This window comes from Cucurbita moschata, unplaced genomic scaffold, assembly GCF_002738365.1.
Source record: "Cucurbita moschata cultivar Rifu unplaced genomic scaffold, Cmos_1.0 Cmo_Scf00063, whole genome shotgun sequence".
Taxonomy (NCBI): Eukaryota; Viridiplantae; Streptophyta; class Magnoliopsida; order Cucurbitales; family Cucurbitaceae; genus Cucurbita; species Cucurbita moschata.
In genome coordinates this window covers 25,982-47,816 of record NW_019268579.1, presented here as the reverse complement: position 1 = coordinate 47,816, position 21,835 = coordinate 25,982, and the positions used below count along the sequence as shown (strand labels likewise).

Here is a 21,835-nt window from a genome sequence, read left to right as displayed (position 1 = left end):
AAAACGACAGTCCCACATCGGAAAATTTGTGAATCAAGGTTTTCTATATATAGAGGCATTAAGGAGTGAGATAAATGTGTTCGATTAAAGGAGAGATGGTTGGCATCTCCCCTGACAGGGTCGGGAACAGCCTTCGGGCTTCCCTGTTAACACATCCGGTTAAGGCTACCCACCTCTCGCAGGTGGATCTATAACCCAATTTTTCTTAACCAAGTTAAATAAAACATGATTAATAATTATGGTACATAGTTGAAATTAATTAAGATAAAGTGCGGTGAATTAAGTATTCTCTCTTTGACCATTTCCTTAATTCACCAACACCCAACTTTTCTTCTTTTTCTTCATCTCTTCCAATTTTTAATTCAGTTCTTAAACAACCCTTTTTTTTTAGTGTTTTCTGATTGCGATTTAGTGGTAGGTACAGACTTCTTTTTAATTAATTAATATATATATATTTTTAGGTCCTTCTATAAGCATGAAAGATTTACTCAAATATGCTCATTAAATGACCCATAATTAACTGAATTCTAACTATTTCTATACATCACAACCATCCATGAGGTCTCACTCTAGTTCGAGAGGGAAACGAAACATTTCTTATAAGAATCCATGAGGTCTCACTTCAATTCGAGAGGGAAACGAAACATTTCTTATGAGGATGTGGAAATCTCTCTTTACTAAAACCATTTTATAATCGTGAGGCTAACGATTATATGTAACGGGTCAAAACAGACAATATGTATTAGCGATGGATTTGGTATATTATAGCTATAATCGTCAGCCTCAATGCTATAAATATGATTTTTCGTCATCATACTCACTTGTGGTCTAAATAATCTTGGGCAATACTTTGATTTGATTTCGTCAAATCTGGTTAGTGAATATTATATGGGTGTAGTTCAACAGCTCAAAGCATTTTTAATTTGTTTTATTTATTTATAATGGGAGTAGTTAAAATTGTTAAACAACGAAACTATATTCAATCATATGAATTTAAAAAAGAAAGAAAGAAAAAGTAATAATTTGTTGTGTAAAACGTAATTATTTGCAGATTTTAATGTTTAAATATGTTTAAACCAAAAGTGGGTGAATAAATGGATATAAAAAAAAGAAATCTTGAGTAGGTAAACATATCTCGGTTGTCAATTTGATTAACAAATTATAATATTATTGTAAACAGATTCAATGCCCCTTCCGCCCACTCAATAACAGAATTATAAATTATTAAATTCAATTAACAACTCTTATTATTATTTTTTAACATTAAAAATCGAAAATAATTAAGACCACAAAATAATAATAATAATAATAATAAATAAATAAATAATTTGTTTACATATCAAGTAATTACCATTGACTTTAATTTTTTTTTAATTTAAAAAAAATTAAATTCATCAACTTTTGTATATCTCAATTATCTTTCCATTTTTATACTTACAACCCACGATATAAACCCAATGGAACAAATATAATTCATAATTAACAAATATACTTTTAATATTTTTTTTAAAAAAATATATTTTCTCACAAATTTAATGATGAACTATCAATTTAGTATGTCATCACCAAACAAAATAAATAATATCTTTTCATGTTTTTATGTTTAAAAAGAAATCGAACTCGAGAGGTTGGTGGGAAGAAGAAAATGTCAAGTTTAATTAATGGAACATCAAAAATTTAATAATTTTATGTCATGACCTATGTCCAAAATTTGGATCAGGACTCGGCACAGGTGTGTTTCAGCATTCTCATGCATCCTTTGGGACATGACTACGTTACTTATTTCTTGCTTTTAAGAGTGAAGATTATCCTCACAAACCTAATACAGGTTATTTCAATAGACCTTCCACCGTAGAATTACTTCAAACAAAGTACGCTTAATCATGGAATTCTTATGATTGAGTCGTCATAAAACAAGGTATACCTTAATTTTCAATTTTTTTTATCCGTATGAAACGAATAAATGTTTAATTTGATTAGTTGACTTTGTATTTAACTTACTTTAATTAGTTGACCTTACACAAGTTGCCATTTTTTTAAAAAAAAAAAGGGTAAATAAAAAATAAATTCGAAAAAGATTCCATATAATAATGTATGGACAGAACTCAAAAAAGAAAAAAGAAAATCTGAGGAATAATTCGTCGTTTAATATCATCCAATCATTTATGAACATTTTACATTTGAATATTGAGATTGTTAGGTAAATGTTATAATCATAAAAAAAAATAAAAAATAAATAAAAAGAACAATCCAAATACAATCATGGTTCCCATTTTTATTTGTGTATCTGATTAATATACCTCAACTAAATTTAGATATTAATCCATTTTTTTAATATTACTTAAATAATATTCATTTTCTGAAATTTCTATTAATTAATTTTTTTTGTGAGATAAAATAATACGTAATTAAATTCATCTTCTAGTTTAAATACTATAAAATATACATTTTTTTAAAAAAATAATATTATTTTACGTAAAATATTTTAAATAACAAAGGTATATGCTTTCACTATACTTAAAGGGTGATTCTATTAATTATAAATTTGTTGTTATTTATTATATTATTTTTAGAATTTTCATTATTAATTTTATATCCTTTTTTTTTCTTACAATCCAATGTTTATTCAAAAATATATATTTTAAAATCAATTAATACAAATTTGACTACTTACGGGTTTTTTTTTTTTTTCTTCAGGTAATATTATGAGTTAATATTGAAAATGGGAAACATTAACTCTAAAATGATAAACTTAGAGATTAATATTTATCTATTATTGAATTATTAACATGTGGCTTGTAATTTCATATGCATTTTTAATCCTGCAGTGTCATAATTTTGAAGTTTTAAAAAGAATTAAATTCTATTTCTGTTTTTTTTGTTTATCTTTATGGCTTTATTGGACGTTAGGTGAAGTTCTCTTTTCCCAACTGAATAAAACTCATGTGATAGTAAAGTCTGTTCGGCCATACACGTCCTCGTGTATATGTTCAATCATCTATGACTCTGGCCAACTTGCCTCATCTCTAGACCAAGTCCTTTGGCTCACCCTTGCCTTGTAATTCTAGTATAAGATCTCTCATATACATCGTCCATCTTATCTCAACGTCAACTTGTCATCTGGGTTTCCAACAACATAGACCATGCATCATGATGTCTTCCTAAGTCCCAGATATCATCAGACATCATAACTTGTTCGGACTTGAGATGTTCTGATGATAAGATTAATCGAACAAGTCTAAACAAGTTCAAGCAAGCTATGATGGTCAATGACATCCAAGGAGTTGGGATGATATCACGATATGTGGGCCATGTTGTTGGGAACCTAGATGACAAGATGGTGTCGAAATAAGATGTGACATTGCATATAAGAGACCTTGGCCTAGAGTAAAGACAAAAGTTCGAGCCGTAAGTGGTTGAACATACACGCACACGCGGTGTATGTGATTGAAATGACTTTGTTACCGCATGAGTTGTATTCGGTTGGCAAAAGAAAACCTCGCGTAAGATCCGACAAAGCCACAAAGACGAGCAAAAAAAAAAAAATGAAACTTTATTTTTTTTTTTTAATGCTTATTCTAAACCTGTCAAAATCATGACGTCGAACTGTTAACAATGTTGAACTGTGATAATACATACATAAAAAATTAGATTTAAAAAAAAAAAAAAAATCATCACAGTGATATATGCTTCTATTTATTTATCTTTAAAATGAAGAAAAGGGAAAGGGAGGCCACGTCTTGTAAGCCAAACTATTATATTTTATAATATTCTTTTTTTTCAAAATTTGAAAATTGACTAATAGTTGAAGATTTTTCATTTAAAAAAGGATTAGCTTTGAAAGTTGATTGATATAGAAAAATCATCAACAAACCAAAGCAAGATCAATCTAAAATCTTTTTGTTCTCACCTTTTTAAGCTAAAATATAAGATTTATTTAATATAAAATGATTTAAGTACGTCTAACTTTATAAAAAAAAATATATAATAATTATTATACTATTAATACTAAAACAGCTGATTCAAAGGGATGGTAATAAACAAAAACAAAAGGCTGAAAATATTGCAGCTCAAGTTTGACCCAAACTAGCCATCCAAAATCAAAGCTAATGAGCAACCATATGTTGCATTTGAATCGTTGTCATGTCACAAATGGGCAGTTTCTATGAGTTTCTAAGAACCAATAAATTAAAAAATTATAAAAATTATAAAAATCTTCCTTTGGTCTATAAATATTTCTGTGATGAACATAAAAAATTACAAGATCACCAAGACCGTACCATTAAAATAACAAACAACAGTCTTCCAAACAACCAAAATCCTTGTTGTGTGATCGTAAAATGCCACCAAAAACCTCCACCACCATTGCCTATTAGTCAACAAATTCCTACGCTAATTATATTTTAATATAACGTCTTCATTTCATCCATTACTTTATCATAAAGTTAGATTGTCACACATTTTATTTAATTAAAAACGTTCAAAATCAACTATTAACAACTTCTAAATTCGTGTTTCAACGGTAAACCAACCAAGAAATCAAAGATACAACTTTCCTGAGATGAACCTTCTTTTCGTTTCTACTCCTCTAATTCCAATCATTTATTAAAATTAAAATTTTGAAATATAACGATAGTTGAGGTGGAGGATTGAATTAGTCACTTTCATAATAACATTTGGTGTTTATTCAAAAATACCCATTGTTTATTGTGATATCCCATATTGATTGGGGAGGAACCTCTAACACACTTTGTAAATAAAAATCTTGAGGAGAAGCCTAAAAAAGAAAACAAGACAGCACCCAAGTGGAGATATTTTAATATATATATAGTTAAAGAAAAGTGTCTTGAACTCAAAGTTAAAAGAACATTTTTTTATTTAATTTACAAAAAGAAAGAAAGAAAAATAAATAAATAAATAAATAATTAAAAATGGGAAAACTAAGAAATAGAAACATCGAAGGAAATGGGAAATGTAGAGAGGAAAAAGGGAGTTTGTGAAAGAAGCATACAGAAAAGTCTAATTCGACTCCACCATTATAAATGCATCACAAATTCACTCCCACATACAATCACAAATTCACAACCAAACCCATATACATGGATATGGATATTTGGCTGTGCCTCATCGGAGCTCTCGCCGGAGTTTACGTTTTTCTATTTGGGATTCTCAGAAACCTTAACCAATGGCGTTTCGTCACTCGACACGGCCGACGTTACAATCTCCCTCCCGGCGATATGGGCTGGCCTCTCATCGGAACTCTTCTCCCCTTTCTTAAAGCTTTCCGATCGGGTCGACCCGACTCCTTTATTCATCACTTTACCTCCAAGTAAATCTCGCCGGAGTTTTCGTCGGACACCAGTTTTTTTTTTCTTTTTCTTTTTAAATAGAAGGTTTTTAAAATTGAATGAAATTTTCAGGTACGGGAAAACAGGGATGTACAAAACGCACTTATTCGGGAGCCCAAGCGTGATCGTCACGGTGCCGGAAGTGTGCCGTCATGTGCTAATGAACGACGAACAATTCGTATTCGGTTACTCGAAGGCCACCAGAATCCTCACCGGAAGCAAGGCGCTCAACTCCGTCCCCAAGCCGGAACACCGCCGTCTACGGCGGCTGATTGCATCGCTGATAAGCGGCAACGAGGCGTTGTCTCTCTACATAGAACACGTGGAGGGGATAGTAGTGACGTGCCTGGAGGAGTGGGGCAGCATGAAGGAGCCGGTGGAGTTCCTGTCGGAGATGAAAACGGTGGCGTTTAAGGTTCTTTTACACATCTTTATCGGAGCTAATTCGGCGGCTTTCATCGACAAAATGGAGAAGCTGTACAATGACTTCCACATGGGTTTCATGTCCACCGCGGTGGATATCCCCGGAACTACCTTCAGCCGAGCTCTCAAGGTAATTCAAAATCCATCTCCAATCTTACCCTCCTTGATTTACGTTCATTCCTCCTAATCATTCTCTAAATTATGGTTCACTTTCAATAATTTTTAACAATTATCATATTTTACTCTCGATCTAATTAATAACCTTTTTATCTCTTAAATATTATTGGTATTATGAGTTTTAAATACGGTAGACATTAAAATTAAAACCTACGAGTAAATGTCTTAATCACTCCAACGATGTATATATAATATATGAAGTAAATATTTAAATAAATGTCTTAATCGTTGAGTTAGGTTCATATTATAAATTTATTTATGTGATGAATTAATATAAAGTTTTAATTTGAAGGACAAAGAAGGGTTCATTTTCCACCTCCAAATTAAATTGGAATATAGTTGAGAATTAAGGGCTAAAATATAATTTAAACTTATTATACTAAAAAAAATAGACTTTTAGTTGCTTTAATTTTTGTTTCTTAAAACTTTTTAAAACATTTTGTTTTAACATAAAATTCTAATACTTTATTTTATAATAATGCATATATTTGGTTTAATATATAGTCATGTGCCTATTTTTCACACTTTCATTATTATTATTATTGTTGTTATTATTGTTATTATTGTATAATGAAAGTATGTGAAAAATAGGCACATGACTTTGGTGCAAACATTAATTTAAAAATGAATTATTGTTAGATCAAAAATCCCACTTGCTCAAAGCTAAAAAAATATGTGGCAATTCACACCAACCCTATTGGTCAACTACTTTTCTTGTCAAACTAGGCAAATAATAATAATAATAATTAATTATTTTATGACTTATTTTATTTGTAAATTTCAGGCAAGAAATGAGCTGATAAGAATATTTGAAAAAGTATTGGAAGAGAAGAGGGAAAATTTGAAGAACAAAGTTGGAGAAAACAGAAAAAAAGATATGGCTGATTTGCTGTTAGAGGTTAGGGACGAAGACGGGGAAGGCTTAGACGATGGTTGCATTATTGATTTGTTGATCGGTTTCTTCTTCGCTGGCCACGAAACTTCGGCTCATACTATCATGAGGGCTATCATGTTCCTCTCTGAAAATCCCGAAACCCTTCTTAAAGCTAAGGTTCGTTTCCGTTCTTACATTCTTTAACTTATCGAACAAGTAATGTATTCTCGATCGATATAAATGGTCGCGTTGTTGTGCAGGCCGAGCAAGAGCAAATTGTGAATGCAAGGCCGGCGGATGCCCAACACAAAGGCTTAACCATGAAGGAAATCAAGCAAATGGAGTATCTTTCTAAGGTGCCTCTATTTTCCAAATATTATAAATTAGCCCCCAAGTTTACTAATATTTCTGGATTTGACCATATTAATATAACAAATTAAACATTCACCTACTACCAAATGCACACTCTTAAATAACTTATTTTTTAAAAAAGTCCATGAAATATTGTTTTTGTTGCTTAATTAGGTGATGGATGAAACGTTGAGGAAGACAAGTTTGGCGTTCACATTGTCGAGGGAGACAAAAGTTGACGTTAACTTAAACGGTGGGTTGGTTTGAATGGATAATCTGAATTTCATCGAAAATAATTTTATTATTATTTTCATAAATTGGTTTGATTTTCAGGGTACACCATACCCAAAGGATGGAAGATCCTTGTTTGGACCAGAGCGGTTCATATGAACCCTGAAATCTATGAGAACCCACACAAGTTCGACCCATCTAGATGGGATGTAAGTAGCTTCCATTAATAACCAAAGTGAATACTCTCATATAATGTCATAAACAAAACACTACATTCTTTTCCATTTTGGTTTCAGAATCCAAAACGGAGAGCTGGATCTTTCATTCCCTTTGGAGCAGGAATGAGGCTTTGCCCAGGAATTGATCTTTCCAAACTCGAAATCGCCATTTTCCTTCACTATTTCATCCATGGTGGGTTCAGGTGAGAGATCCGAAACTATTTGTTAAGTGATATTTATCATAAATGTGAGATCACACATCCCATCGCTTGTAAAGAGAAACAAAGCATACATATTAGAGTGTGGAAACCTCTAAAACCGTGAGACTAGCTGCAATATGTAATGAGTCAAAATAGAGAATGTCTGTTAGCAGTAGACTTGGTCTGTTCCTGAGAGATGTGACAGCGAGGATACTGGCCCCTAAGGGGTGGATTGTGAGATCCTACGTCGATTGGAAAGGGGAATGAAGCATATCTTATAAGAGTGTGGAAACCTCTCCCCCAAGAAGACCGGGATGTAATAAACTTTGATCTTTGTTGTGCAGACTTGAGAGAGTGAATCCAAATTGCCCAGAGAATCACCTGCCTTTGCCAACTCCTACAGACAACTGCCTTGCAAGAGTTGTAAGAGATTCATGAGTTTTGGAATGAAGAACATCAGAAAATGGGCTCTCAGTAACCTTCTATTCAAACTACAATATAATTTATTAGGAACATTTTACTATTCTCCCTCTCTTATATATAAATATATAGATATATAAATATATAACTTTTTTTTTTTGTATGGGTTCATAAATTACTCATGCTCAGTTTCCAAAAAAATTGAATGAGATTGACCAACTTGAACCTTCCTTCTACTTCCACGCTAGTATGATTTTGTCCACTTAAGCTCTCGTAACTTTACTTTTGGTTTCCCCAAAAGGCTTCGTACCAATGGAGATGTATTTCTTACTTATAAACTCACGATCAACTCTTTGATTAACCGACTTCTCTCCTAACAATCCTCAACAAGTTCAGCACATTCAAGCATCAACCATGACTAAAAATATGGCAGAGTAGTTCAATTAATTGCAAGTGGGATAAACATTCAAGGATGGATGAAGTTTTGGGCACATTTCAACTCACAATGAACTTGTAATTTTTGGCTCTCTTTCTCCACAGACATAGCTTGTGAGGTTTCAACAAATGAAGCAGCTTCAAAAGGATTATTAACTCAAGCCCTGTTTGGAATACACATTTGTTGTTCACATCTAATGCGCTGCATCTTCTTCCTCACAAAATTTTGTGTATTCTTTTGGACCAAACAAGGAATCTAATTCAGCTGGATTGCTTGGCTTCACTTTTATCATCCAACCTCCTTCATATGGACTTGAATTGATCTTCATTTCATGAACATATGGAACAAAATAAATCAATATGCTTCATTTATACTTAAAGTTACTATTGTTTTTCAGCTTTCACATGATGATCCTCTGTCATATTTAATTGAATAATAAAAAGTGCAATTTTAGATTTGTTAGATGAATATGACTCTCCACAGTGGTATGATATTGTCCACTTTGAGTATAAGCTCTCATGGCTTTACTTTGGGCTTCCCCAAGAGGTCTCATACCAATAAAGATAGTATTCCTTGATTATAAACCCATGCTCATTCCCTAAATTAGCCGAGGTGGGACTTTCATCCACCAACACCTCCCTTCGAACAAAGTACGCCTCCCCTTAATCGAGGGTCGGCTCCTTCTCTTTTGGAGTCCTTTGTTCGACATTTGAGGATTTTATTGGCATGGCTAAGTTTAGGGCATGACTCTGATACCATGTTAGATGAACACGACTCTCCACAATGGTATGATATTGTCCACTTTGAGCATAAGCTCTCATGGCTTTGCTTCGGCCTTCCCCAAAAGGCCGGAGCGAAAAATATATATGGGGCTTAATTCCCTTTAAGGCTGGTCGTGAGCGTGTCAAGATCACAACGCTGCGCGGTAAAAAATATAGGACCGTGGCTGATGTGGGACTTTCATCCACCAACAAGATTAAGCACTTAAAACAGTTTATCGGCCAAATTCGGAGTCCAAAGAATAGGCAAAAAGATGTGAGGATTTGAAATATTACCAAACCAGGTGAATCCTTCAGCTGTTGATTAACTTCAACAATCTCACCAGAGATTGGGGAGTTGATATCACTGGTTGCTTTTACACTCTCCACTGCTCCAAAGCTCTTACCTTGAGAAACCGGAGCTCCTGATTCTGGCAGATCCACGAACACCACTTCTCCCAGATGGTCCTGTAGAGATGCATCAAACAAAACGCTTCCAACCCAAGTTTGAATTTCAAGTATAAACCCAAATTTTCTATAGTGGACTGATATACAAGATGTTAAAATAAAAGTTTGAATCAGTTTCCATTGTTTTGAGTAAGTTGTCATATGCACGCATAATTTAGGTTAAATTATATGTTTGGTATCTAAACTTTTACCAGTGTTGTTTCTCCTTCGCAGTTGTATTATAAAAGTTTTTAATAGGTTTCAACACTTTCAATTTTGTGTTCAATAAGGTCCTGCATTAACTTCATTTAACACTAACATGACATGTTCTCTGTAGTTGATTTTCAATTCAACCTTTATAATCTATCTAGACAATAACTCAACCACGTTAATGATATGAACTCATTACACACAAATTTGAAATTTCAGTAACTTATTAGGAATTCAATGATGAAAATGTATGAATAAGAATAAGATTTCGTGAACCAAGCTTAGAGTTTAATCTATAATTCAGGGAAACAAAAGTTAGAATGTTGGCGTTTAGAAATGAAAAGCACCTGAGCATGGTCAGTGATGCCAATGGTAGCAACAGGGCCCTCATGTTTCACCCACTCATGTGAAGAAGCATACTTCAGTCCATCCAAAACTGCAAATCCAACCAACATCTTTTGTCTTACCCAGATAAGAAATTAAACATAATTGAGAATCAAACAACATCAAACAATGGAAGTGGGATCCAACAGTATATTAAAAAAGAGAAAAACAAAGTCAAAGTTCACAGAGGCATTTACACAAACAGCTTGCAGGCAAGGAAAGAAATAGTAAAAAAAAATACCAGTAGAAAAGCATCTGGAGATAGAAAATGGAGGAGAGAGATGGGTTTTGGATGAAGAAGAGAGTCTGAGAGCATTAGCAGTGGAAGAAGCCCACATTCTGAGAGCCATAGTTTTGTTGTTTATTTTGGGTCTGTTGTTCTTGTTCTTGTTCTTCCTCTGCTTTGGTATGCTATCAGCTATGAGCAACCAGCAATGAGCAAAGAAATGAAAGGAAGTTTTGAAAACTTGAGTTTTACGACATTGTTGGTTTATCTTCGACGGATGGTGGGCAGTGAGTGCCTCATCATCTCATCTAAACACTGCCTTTTTATTTCTTCCAGTGAAATTCCCACTTTTTCCTTCCATATCCTCATCTCTAAGAGTTATGGCCTCATAATGACCTCTAATTTTTAGCTTATTTAACGTTAAAAAAGTTCAAGCTGTTATATCAAATATGTTTTTGTAATATTTGCCGGATTCAAAGTCTGTAAATTTGCTCTCTAATTTTAACACCAAAAAAAACAAAAACGTTAAAATTCTCTTAGGCTCATTAATTCTAGTAAAGTAAAGTTTACCTCAAAAATAAAAAATACAAAAACAACCCTTTTTAAACATAAATATAAAAAATTTCAAAATCTAAATAGTCAATTTTATTAAAATTATTTTCAAGCTCAAAAAATGTCCAATTATTTATTTAAATATTATCTGGTCGACCTAACACAAAATTTATTTGTTCTCGTAATATAAAATTAAAGAATAAAAAAAACATTAGTATATTAAAAATATGAAATTATAAGTTGCTAGGTTGATTTTTTTAAAGATATTTATACAATATTTCAAATGTAAATGTTTCGAATATAATAAATATCGATCGATACGTATGGATATGTATTAGATCCAGCCAATGGATTCCCCCACCTTCATCCAATTATTAGCTAAGATAATATATATATATTTGAAATAATGGTGTATAATATATAGTTTATTGTTTGGTTTTGGGCTTTTTCTTTCCCCATATTTTGTAGTGACTATTTGCCAATCATATCCTCTATTAAATTTTTCTACAGTGAATTCACACTCTTTTTACCTCGTACATTATTTATATATTTATACACATTTATTGAAACAGTCAAGGTCACCCTTAGTTGATATTGTCTACTATAGTTCATTATGTATCGCCGTCAGACTCACAATTTTAAAACACATGTATTAGGAAGAGGTTTTCACACTCTTATACGAAATGTTTTGTTCCTCTCTCTGACTAATGTAGAATTTCACACTCATTACCAAGAAATAATTTTAATTTCCTTTCGTAACATGTTAATAAGTATTTGTATGAGTACCTTGCTGCGTAGTAGGTCAATGTCTACCATTAGAGCTACAAGTTTCATAATAATTATTAATATAATATTGGAAATATTGGAAACAATTATTTTTTTAAGGGAAAAAGAAATTACAATGTGTGTCCATAACATATTATTGGGAAACATGTAATGATGATATATGTCAAAAGCTTGGTTGCTTCCATTCATCATCAAATCGTGTCCCCATCTGTATGAACATATTGATTTTCGCAAAAAGTATATCCTATAAATATATAATATGATATAACATACAATATAAATATAAATTCATGGAATATGACCAATAGTTCACATTATAATTTATTAAATAATAGGTGATTACACAAATTTGTAACTCGGCCACCCTTACCAATGTGACTAAATTTTTGTATACTTCAACATATTTTGAGACTCCTATTTTACTTTTTATGGAACGTTAATATTCCTGTAAGTAGTCGTTATTGTAAACTTAAAATTAATATTTCGTTAAATGCGATAAAATAATGGCAATAGTTATCATTTAAGAAAAAAATATTATAAATACATTTTCAAAATTACGGAGGAACAACTAATTCAAACTATTTTAGTTTGAGTCGAATTAACCTTAAATTAACCGTGACTAATAGTTGAAAGATTTATTAAAAATAAATATAGAAAAATAATATTTTAATGGGTGTATCATCTATAGATAGATGTATTTATTTTGCATATTTAAACCAAATCCATCCGTGCTTTTAGGGTTTGGATGAATGGGTTTGTATTAATCCAATTACTTAATTTGTTCTTTAAGCTTTGTTGAGTTGATAAGGCAATGATATATAAAAATGTGTATGAACCATACCCATCCTTTTGCATATATATATATATATATTGGTTGGGGATGGCCTAATTTTGTGGTCTTCTTTTTATATATATAATGTTTTTTTTTTCAACTTTTAGGTTTGATTATGAGTATGCGAGATCTCTCTTGTGTATTTTTATTAAAATTAGAAGAAAAAAAGAAGGATGAAAATAATTTGGACGATGAGTTGAAAGTTTACTTTATTATCAGATTACAATAAGTGGCTTTTTTTATTTTTATTTTTATTATAAAAATAGAGACATTTGTTAATAAGTTTGTGCTTGATTATAAGGATCATCCATTAATTGAAATGTATTATTTTCCATAAATTGGTGATCTATTAATCAAATCATTTAGCTAACAAAAAAAAAATCTTGAGTTTTTTGTTTGAAAAATCTCAAACATGACATACAAAAATGAAAGATGGTATCTAATACATGCATAACAAGAAAAAGAAGATTAATTAGCTATAAAGACATAATAACAAATGATATATCCTCGAAAACATGCACTTTTCCATGAAAGTAAGCCTAATATTAGTTTAAAAGGAAGTAGATTTAACCTAAAATTTGGGATTTGGGAGATGAGAACGTAACTTATGACAATAATTTAATGAGATTGCTACCATGTGACTGTCTCTTAATAACTATTATATATATATATACACATATCCTAATAATTATTGGATAAAAAAATAAAGTATTATTTACAATTTCTCCCTCCCAAATCCGTGGAGGCCTTCAATCGAATAATGTTTCCTAAATTAGACCGTTTATAGTTTCTCGTTTAATGCCATTTGTGTATTTCCATTTAGCTCAAATTTGTATCTTTCCCTTTTCAAGTTTCTCACTTGCCGAACACATACCATAAATCTGTTCCTCCATTTTGCCTAAACCATTAGGAAACAATTGGTTTACCTAACAACTTCATAAGTGTAAATAGGTACATATCATTGTCACTTTAATCTATTCTTTGGTTTCCATCATTTCCAAAAATGTGAAGTTAGAAAGTCGTGAGACAAGTGGTAAGTAACAACAATCTCGCACACGATTTGGAGGGTAATCACCATATATTCATATAATAGATGTCAGATCCTTGACCTCACAAACACAATTGAAGGTAGATTAAAAATAATAATAATAATTAATGGCAATAAAGAGATTCAAATCTTTAGCATGTAGAGATCGACCTTTCTTTTTTTTCGAGAGATGCAAAAGTTTGATATTATCAACCAACCAAAATAAATACAACAAACTTGGAAGTGTTCTTTCTTTTTGAGATAAAACTTGGCACAAATTATTGCCAAAACATGAGCTTAACGTAAAGGCAACTCCTGAATTGGCATATAACTTCCATGAATTGAGAACAAAACGAAACAAACCAAAAGAACATATTCCTATTGTTCACGAAGTACAGGGCAAAATAGAACAACAAATTATATTGAGTTTATGAACTCTAATAAGACTGTAAAAGCTTCCCATCATTTATTTGGGAAATATAAAGGATAAATTTAGATGTGTAAAATGGAGCCGACAACCTGCAGACTACTAAGAGAGATAACATAGGGATAAGCAGTATATATTCCAAATACTTAGAATTGAAGAGCCGATTATCCTTGAAGAGAGATATGATAGGAAGAGTTAATGTAATGAGAATATTTGAGGTCATCCAATCCAATCCAATCATATTTATTAAAGATGCCTTTTCAAGAGCTATATCGAATAAAGTTCCCTTGGAAAGAGAGATCTAAGATAAGATCTCGCATCCTCTAAAACTTGTTTAGATTAGGTGGGAGTTGTGAGATCCCACGTTGGTTGGAGAAGCGAGCATCCTCTAAATCTTGTTTAGAATAGGAGAGAGTTGTGAGATCCCAAATTGGCTGGAGAGGAGAACGAAACATTCCTTATAAGGGTGTGGAAACATCTTCCCACTGAACATGTTTTAGAACCTCAAAGGAAAGTCCTAAAGAGAAAAATCCAAGGAGGACAATATCTATTAGTGGTGGGCTTAGGTTATTCCAAAAGCAATCTCGACGAGTTTGATCCTAAATAATGTCTCAACACAATGTATTAACAGTTCTCCTATCAATTACGAGCTTCTAGCTTTTGAGAGACTTGATCATCTATCTCAAGCAATTATTTATTTCTTGGAGCTAACCTAACATAGTAATCATAAAAAATAAATCAAAAGTGTTTTTAACTAATGATCATGAGACAAGTGGCAGCCAATTCAAATAATAATTACTTCATATCTATGCTGTCAATGTCAAAAATATAAGGGCACCAAGGCAGGCAAAGTGGATATTACAAGAGCCACATTAGTTTAAACAACACCAATCAAAAGAACCTATGTCATATCTCTTTCAACCAAATATATAAACGAGTTCAGGACAAAATAAAGAGAACCACTAACTCATTTACTGCAAATTATTAGAATGAAACATGTAAAACAAAGGAGCCTAACTTTTACCCTTATAAATCCTTAAGAAATCCTTAGGAAGCCAAAGAAATAGAATTAATTGGAGTTCATCAGCATCCCAAGAGTGTGATCCATGGTAAAAAGAAAAGGGAGGAAAAAGAAAGATTTAGGACATTTGGGGTGACCCCACATTTCTCCTCTCTAAATCTCTACCGTTCAACTCATCCTTCCCTTCTCTATTTATACAGACTTCCCATTTTGTTTAGAGTCTCAAGACACTGGTGTCTTTATTCTGCAACTATCATCAGCATTACTTCACCAACTTCCTCCCGCCCCGCCCTGCTCTGCCCTGTTCTGCTCTTTTCCTGTACTTCAACTTCATTCATCAATGGCTTGCTTGGAGATTTGCAACCAGGTCTGCAACCTAATAAAATCATCTTCTTTTTCTCTCTTATCTTTTGAATATGACGAACAGGAAGAAGGCACATTTTAGAGTGTATTTTGTTTTTTGGGTACAGAATTTGCAGGGTGATGAGACTAAAGAAGAGAGGGAAATTTGCACTCTTGATGGGACTCTTGATTGGCATGGCCAACCTGCAATCCGGTCAAAAACGGGAGGATGGGTTGCTGGAATCATCATACTCTGTAAGACCCAAAACCATTTCCTTTTCAACTTCTTTGTCTATTTACACAAACCAAATGATCCACTTTCTAAATTTACATCTCTGTTATTTCATTCTTCTCAAAGTAGAAGCTTCAGTTAAGTAAATTTTCTACATGGAAATGGCAACTGAACATAACTTCTTTCTGAACCACAAAGTCAGGAGTTTAAACGAAAAGAAAGAGAAGTCCACAATAAAACACTTTAACCATCAACTTCTTTCTTCATTATCTCATTAGAGAGAGAAGAAGGTGCACCGCTTATAGGATATACGTCTGCAAGGTTATGTGGGAAGTGGTTTCAGAAAAATCGAGAACTTTTTGGTGGGGGGTGGGGTGGATATTCGAGAGAGAGAGAGAGGGAGGGAGAAATGTTTGTTAAGTTTTGTTTGAACATGAAAAAGATAAGTGGCAATACATACTAGAGAAGTGAAAGAGCTTCTCACCGGAATTCTCATATACAGAAGGGGATGGCACAATGAGAGAGAAATAGGAATGGCTTTATTGCTGTACATTTGGCACTGCACAACGAGCCAAGTGTTTTTAGCCTCCTTGCATGCTGATCTCTCCACCACGTATTTTCAGGCTAAGCTATAAATCTTTAGTAGAGAGACAGAGAGGGTGACCAAATTGGTATTAGCTAGAGAGAGAAGCAAAACCCCCTAGACGATGAGAGGTTTCTTAAGGTCTATGCCTCATTTACCTCATTGACTCCATGGGAGCTGGACGACAAAAGGGAGAGAGAGAAAGACAATACCCATAATAAGGACTGTGCTATGTTACCTCATTCACTCAAGAGAGAGAGAAGAGACGTGTCTGACTCGTAATCCATGACGTGGAGTTGCCACGTGTTGTTTCAATAACCTAGAAGAATTACAGATGACAGTTAATTAGTATCAGTTCATGGTCAACATTTAATTTTTTTTACAGTTCTCCTTTCTTTTGATTTTCTCCGTCTTCCGTCACTTCATATAAATCTAAAGATATGGCCTTGAAACTATATCATGATAAAAAGATAAATAGTAAAAAAGTTATAGGAGAGTTTTTATGTGAGAAGCCAAATAGAGAGATAGCAGAAAACTCAGGTACGGTGATAGAATGGGATCCATAACTCAATTATTTGAATTAAAAGCTCACATGAAATTCTGACCTCAGAAATGTTCCTTCTAGAAGCATTGAAAGGGAAGAAAACTATAAAGTATGTGGCTTTACATTCCTCCTATATCATCGAAGTAAAATATCTCACAAGCTGGTTGATAATGAGAAAGGGAGCTTTCAGTGGGAAATACCTAAAGGGAAACCCATTTTTATGGGTTTTACTGTAGAGGGGGAGAGAGAGAGTAACAAGCTTCCAGTCATGCACTCACCGCTCACCAGAGGGTAACTTTCTTTGTTTTCAGAGAGAGAAAGTTCATTAGAGATTTTCTGAAGTTGGTTCACATAAAAACACAACTCACCCTTGAGAAATTTGGATCTTAGTCCTCATCTATGGCTATGGAATCTATTTTGAGTAGGAATTGAAACCTGGTCTGCCTAACTTGCCTTTTCACTTCTCAAGGCACTTTCAGCTCTTCAAATAGACAACAAAACGGTGACAAAAGCCAACCACTAGGGAAATCAGACTCATTTGGACAAATTTGTCCTGAATTCACCACAAAATAAAGCACACGACCTGGCATTACATTTACTTCTATCCTGACTTGCTCCTCCCTATAATACAGTGAATCAAGGTCTTGCAACTCTTGCGTTCTTTGGGGTTGGTGTGAACTTGGTGTTGTTCCTGACAAGAGTTTTGCAGCAAAACAATGCCGATGCAGCCAACAGTGTAAGCAAATGGACCGGGACGGTCTACATCTTCTCTCTTGTTGGGGCTTTCCTCAGTGATTCGTACTGGGGAAGGTACAAAACTAGTGCCATTTTTCAGATCATCTTTGTCATTGTAAGTACAGGACCAAACCTCAATTATTTTGGTACTAACAACAGGGAACTTTTTTTTTTTTGGAACTGCTTCCTCACCTTTCTTTATTGTAGGGCCTGGTTTCACTTTCCATAACGTCACAGCTCTTCCTGATCAAACCAAAAGGTTGTGGGGATGAGAACACCCCATGCGAGTCACATTCAAGATTGGGGACTGCATTGTTTTACCTCTCCATTTACCTTATTGCACTAGGAAACGGGGGATATCAACCAAATATTGCCACACTTGGAGCAGACCAATTTGATGAAGAGGACTCCACAGAGGGGCACTCAAAAGTGGCATTCTTTAGCTACTTCTACTTGGCGCTTAACTTGGGTTCTCTCTTCTCAAACACCATTTTAGGGTACTTCGAAGATGGAGGACTGTGGGCTCTGGGCTTCTGGGTGTCAACTGGCTCAGCTTTTGCAGCATTGGTTTTGTTTCTTTGTGGAACGCCAAGGTACAGGCACTTCAAGCCAAGTGGTAACCCTATCCCAAGATTCTGCCAAGTCATTGTTGCTGCTGCTAAGAAATCAACAGTCAGGATGCCATCAAGTGAAGATGAACTATACAACGTTGATGGCAAGGACTGTTCAATGAACCATAGTAGAAAGATATTTCACACCCATGGGTTCAAGTAAGGACATTTACATTTCAGCTTTATTTCTTTGAACAAATACGACAACATTTTTCACATTTTGGATTTGCTAGCAGAGATCATTGCAGCATCATGCCGCATTTTCCACTTTCAGAATCATTCTGAATATTTTTCTCAATTGTAAAAGGATAACCTGGAGAAATCCTATCTCGTTAACTTCTTTCAAGCAGAAACCCTTTTTCATTTCAAAACGCAACAACAAAAATCATGGTTCTATATCAGCTGCCATTATAGTTTGCAAGTTGCTCATGCTTGTTCTTCTATATATTGTAGGTTTTTGGATAGGGCTGCATATATCTCATCAAGAGATTTGGATAACCAAGGACAAGGTATTGACAATCCATGGCGCCTCTGTCCCATCACACAAGTGGAAGAGGTCAAGTGCATTTTAAGATTACTTCCTATTTGGCTCTGCACCATAATATACTCTGTGGTCTTCACTCAAATGGCTTCCCTCTTTGTCGAGCAAGGCGCTGCCATGAAAACTACTGTTTCAAACTTCCATATCCCACCTGCAAGTATGTCGAGTTTCGACATTCTCAGTGTGGCAGTTTTCATTTTCCTTTACCGCCGAGTCCTAGACCCACTAGCAGGAAAACTTAGAAAATCAGATTCTAAAGGGTTGACTGAGCTTCAGAGAATGGGGACTGGTCTCATCATAGCAGTGATGGCAATGGTTTCAGCAGGAATAGTGGAGTGTTATAGGCTAAAGTACGCCAAAGGCGAGTGCACACACTGTGAAGGCTCGAGCTCCTTAAGCATCTTTTGGCAGGTTCCACAATATGCATTTATAGGAGCTTCGGAGGTCTTCATGTACGTAGGACAATTGGAGTTCTTCAATGCACAAACCCCAGACAGATTGAAGAGCTTTGGTAGTGCACTTTGTATGACATCTATCTCTTTGGGGAATTATGTCAGTAGCTTTCTGGTCACTGTGGTAATGAAAATATCAACAGAGGATCACATGCCAGGCTGGATTCCAGGAAACCTGAACAGAGGTCATCTAGATAGATTTTACTTCCTATTAGCTGGATTGACAGCAATTGACTTTGCAGTGTATATTCTCTGTGCTAAATGGTACAAATGTATCAAATTGGAGGGCAAGTGTGAAGAAAGTGAAGACCAGGAGCACATCAAGGTTTGATTTGAAGAAATATAAACAAGAGCGAGACCGGTTTGATGCATATTTTCTCAGTTTGTGTTAGAATAAAAGGAATGGGGCCTAAAGTGTCAGAAGCCTATTATTGGCTCAACTCTTAACACCCAATTCTTTCCGCTTTCTACAACATCTGACCAAATAATTTCAAGTCATGTTAAGAGCAAGGATGGCGTGTTATGACCTGAAGATTTCTTGTGCAAGACCTTCCATGTTTTACCTTGTAAAGCGAAGTATTCACTAGAGGACTTTGACTTCTTTTTTCCTTTTGCTCTTTTGTTTTTCCTTTTCTATGAGGGGAAGCTAGTCTGGAAAATCACTGAGCCATCATTTTCTATCTATCAACTAGTGCATGAAAATAAAGCACTCTCCTTTGCCTTCTTAAATTGGTATGACGAAAAAAAATTAAGCAAGGTAAGATAACCACACCTTCTGGTGCTTCCACCTTGTTTGATCTAATTTATATATCTCATCGCATGTCCTCCTAGTAACAATGCAATGCCCTTGGTCTGGTGTGACCTTTGTTTAATACATATGAGAAATAATAAAAAGACAGAGCTCTAAGCAGTAAAACACATATTATCAATCAACAAGAAATGTCTAATAAATAGATCAATTAATTCAAAATGTTACAAAACTATAACTTATCATCATCGCAATAATCTCCAAAAAGGAGAAGGAACAAAACAATAGAGCCTTTTACCCGCAAAGTCACCCTTGGATCCTACGTACTTGAATGTGGTGAGTAGATTCTTTCCGCCAAATTGGTTGAGCTCCACTTTGGACAAGTGTAACGTTGTCTCCCCCTACCACGTGGCCCTTATTCTGCAAACGTAGGAAATTTAAAACCAAATCCTTGAAGGATCTTTGAAAAAAAAACACAAGGAAATAGAGAAAGAAAGGTAACACGATAAAGAAAAACTAACCAGTAAAAACTTGAGTGCTCTGGAGAACGTCTCTTCTGCATCATTTGAAAACTGCATGTAGATGGGCATGACCCCATGATAAAGCACCAGCCTTTGTTTAATTCTTTGGCTGCATGTCAAATGAATCTAGGAGATACTCTTCAAGTCGTCAAAAAATAAAAATAAAGAGCGAAAATACACAAATGCTTTACCTTCTAATCGGCAAAATCAAGTGTGAACTACATCCCGTTCAAAGAAAGACAGATCCAACTTCACATAAATGACACGCTAAATAGTCTTTTTCAAACAAAACTTTAACAACAATCGAAGATTTTGATAGTGCGGTAAGTCATTAAATCTTGCATTATTTTATCTCTATCTAGAGCTACAAATACATGGAATACATTTTAGGGTTTCATCCTGGACCCAGAAAGCTACTATTCCACACAACTATTAAAAGTTTACATATATATTAACAGAAAACTCTACATTCTCAAGGCAAAGTATTCATACTTAACACCACATATACAAAGACACATTCACCTAAATCATCTTAAAGATACGAACTGTATAAATTAGTAAGGGTAGCAAATATCCAAAATTGTGCATGAAATACAAGGAAATTGTAATACATTACATCCCGTTGGAACTTACTCATCAGTGAAGGCAAAGATAGTAGAGCAGGGCCTATAATGACTTAAGAGTATAGCCATGGAGCCAGTTCTAGTGAAAACGATGATAGGAGTATTTAGGGTGTTGGCCATAATGGTGGCGTGAAAAGCAAACATATCTCCCATACGTCTCTGCCACAAATATGACGCACGTCAGATTTTAAAAAAATAAATAAGCTTTTATGTTTTAAATTTAAATTGGATGTTACGATAATATTATTAATTCAATTAGACAAAACAATTGCCCTCCTGCCATGAGTCTAACAACATCATAGACGGAACATTGAAGACACTAAATTAAAAAACGAACCTTGAACCGTCACTGTATATAATACAAACCTTGCCGACAATCAATTGATTTGGAGTAGTAGAATTAATTGGTCGACTATATTCCGTTCTCAAAGCCACAGTATGCATCACTTTCACGGCCTTCAATGGATACCTTTTTTTTTTTTTTTTACCACGAAGGATCAAAAAATCAAATTAATATAAAAATGAAATCAAGAATGAAAAAAAAAAAAAAAAAAA

General features: G+C 33.9%; 4 protein-coding genes and 1 non-coding gene across 12 annotated transcripts in view; 3 read left to right on the top strand and 2 right to left on the bottom strand.

The window, feature by feature from the left end:
- Window positions 1-76: 76 nt before the first annotated feature.
- Window positions 77-206, top strand: LOC111437489. The gene has a single exon (XR_002709445.1). It is a non-coding gene; the product is annotated as a U6atac minor spliceosomal RNA (small nuclear RNA).
- Window positions 207-5,048: 4,842 nt separating this feature from the next.
- Window positions 5,049-8,546, top strand: LOC111437486 (beta-amyrin 11-oxidase-like). Its single transcript, XM_023075488.1, has 8 exons — window positions 5,049-5,329; window positions 5,421-5,901; window positions 6,733-6,999; window positions 7,083-7,178; window positions 7,348-7,426; window positions 7,507-7,613; window positions 7,701-7,825; window positions 8,167-8,546. The coding sequence occupies exons 1-8, from the start codon at window positions 5,100-5,102 to the stop codon at window positions 8,258-8,260; spliced, it is 1,479 nt and encodes a 492-aa protein (XP_022931256.1). The 5' UTR covers window positions 5,049-5,099; the 3' UTR covers window positions 8,261-8,546.
- Window positions 8,547-8,657: 111 nt separating this feature from the next.
- Window positions 8,658-11,036, bottom strand: LOC111437487 (glycine cleavage system H protein, mitochondrial-like). Its single transcript, XM_023075489.1, has 4 exons — window positions 10,719-11,036; window positions 10,441-10,529; window positions 9,734-9,904; window positions 8,658-9,000 (listed from the first exon to the last, which is right to left on the bottom strand). Exons 1-4 carry the CDS (start codon window positions 10,825-10,827, stop codon window positions 8,872-8,874), a joined length of 498 nt encoding a protein of 165 aa, XP_022931257.1. The 5' UTR covers window positions 10,828-11,036; the 3' UTR covers window positions 8,658-8,871.
- Window positions 11,037-15,064: 4,028 nt separating this feature from the next.
- Window positions 15,065-19,934, top strand: LOC111437363 (protein NRT1/ PTR FAMILY 7.3-like). Of its 2 annotated transcripts, XM_023075291.1 has the most exons (5): window positions 15,066-15,715; window positions 15,819-15,945; window positions 17,682-17,899; window positions 17,992-18,554; window positions 18,849-19,934. In XM_023075291.1, exons 1-5 carry the CDS (start codon window positions 15,689-15,691, stop codon window positions 19,717-19,719), a joined length of 1,806 nt encoding a protein of 601 aa, XP_022931059.1. In that variant the 5' UTR covers window positions 15,066-15,688; the 3' UTR covers window positions 19,720-19,934. The 2 variants fall into 2 exon arrangements, with proteins under 2 accessions (XP_022931058.1, XP_022931059.1); XM_023075290.1 differs by having other exon boundaries at window positions 15,065-15,945.
- LOC111437364 (pyruvate kinase isozyme G, chloroplastic-like) overlaps window positions 16,333-21,835 on the bottom strand; it is a 12,550-nt gene continuing 7,047 nt past the window's right edge. For 2 of the 7 annotated variants that reach the window (XM_023075292.1, XM_023075294.1), the window contains exons 9-12: window positions 21,647-21,749; window positions 21,291-21,439; window positions 20,658-20,766; window positions 20,311-20,556 (exon numbers count right to left, since the gene is read on the bottom strand). In XM_023075292.1, the coding sequence (XP_022931060.1) occupies window positions 20,443-20,556; window positions 20,658-20,766; window positions 21,291-21,439; window positions 21,647-21,749 (475 nt within the window). In that variant the 3' untranslated portion in view covers window positions 20,311-20,442. Of the gene's footprint in view, window positions 16,825-20,310; window positions 20,557-20,657; window positions 21,440-21,617; window positions 21,750-21,835 lie in introns of those variants that run through there. The other 5 variants (XR_002709428.1, XM_023075293.1, XR_002709429.1 and 2 more) reach the window with 5 other exon arrangements.

Bases quoted from the DNA above. Each gene is read 5' to 3' on its own strand.
- LOC111437487 (XM_023075489.1), bottom strand. From the start codon at position 10,827: ATGGCTCTCAGAATGTGGGCTTCTTCCACTGCTAATGCTCTCAGACTC. The intron at 10,530-10,718 runs GTATTTTTTTTT...TTGGATTTGCAG, and splicing joins CTCCAGATGCTTTTCTACTG to TTTTGGATGGACTGAAGTAT. The intron at 9,905-10,440 runs GTGCTTTTCATT...GCATCTCTACAG, and splicing joins GCATCACTGACCATGCTCAG to GACCATCTGGGAGAAGTGGT.
- LOC111437486 (XM_023075488.1), top strand. From the start codon at position 5,100: ATGGATATGGATATTTGGCTGTGCCTCATCGGAGCTCTCGCCGGAGTT. The intron at 7,427-7,506 runs GTGGGTTGGTTT...TTTGATTTTCAG, and splicing joins AGTTGACGTTAACTTAAACG to GGTACACCATACCCAAAGGA. The intron at 7,614-7,700 runs GTAAGTAGCTTC...TTTTGGTTTCAG, and splicing joins TCGACCCATCTAGATGGGAT to AATCCAAAACGGAGAGCTGG.
- LOC111437363 (XM_023075290.1), top strand. From the start codon at position 15,765: ATGACGAACAGGAAGAAGGCACATTTTAGAGTGTATTTTGTTTTTTGG. The intron at 17,900-17,991 runs GTAAGTACAGGA...TCTTTATTGTAG, and splicing joins TTCAGATCATCTTTGTCATT to GGCCTGGTTTCACTTTCCAT. The intron at 18,555-18,848 runs GTAAGGACATTT...TATATATTGTAG, and splicing joins TTTCACACCCATGGGTTCAA to GTTTTTGGATAGGGCTGCAT.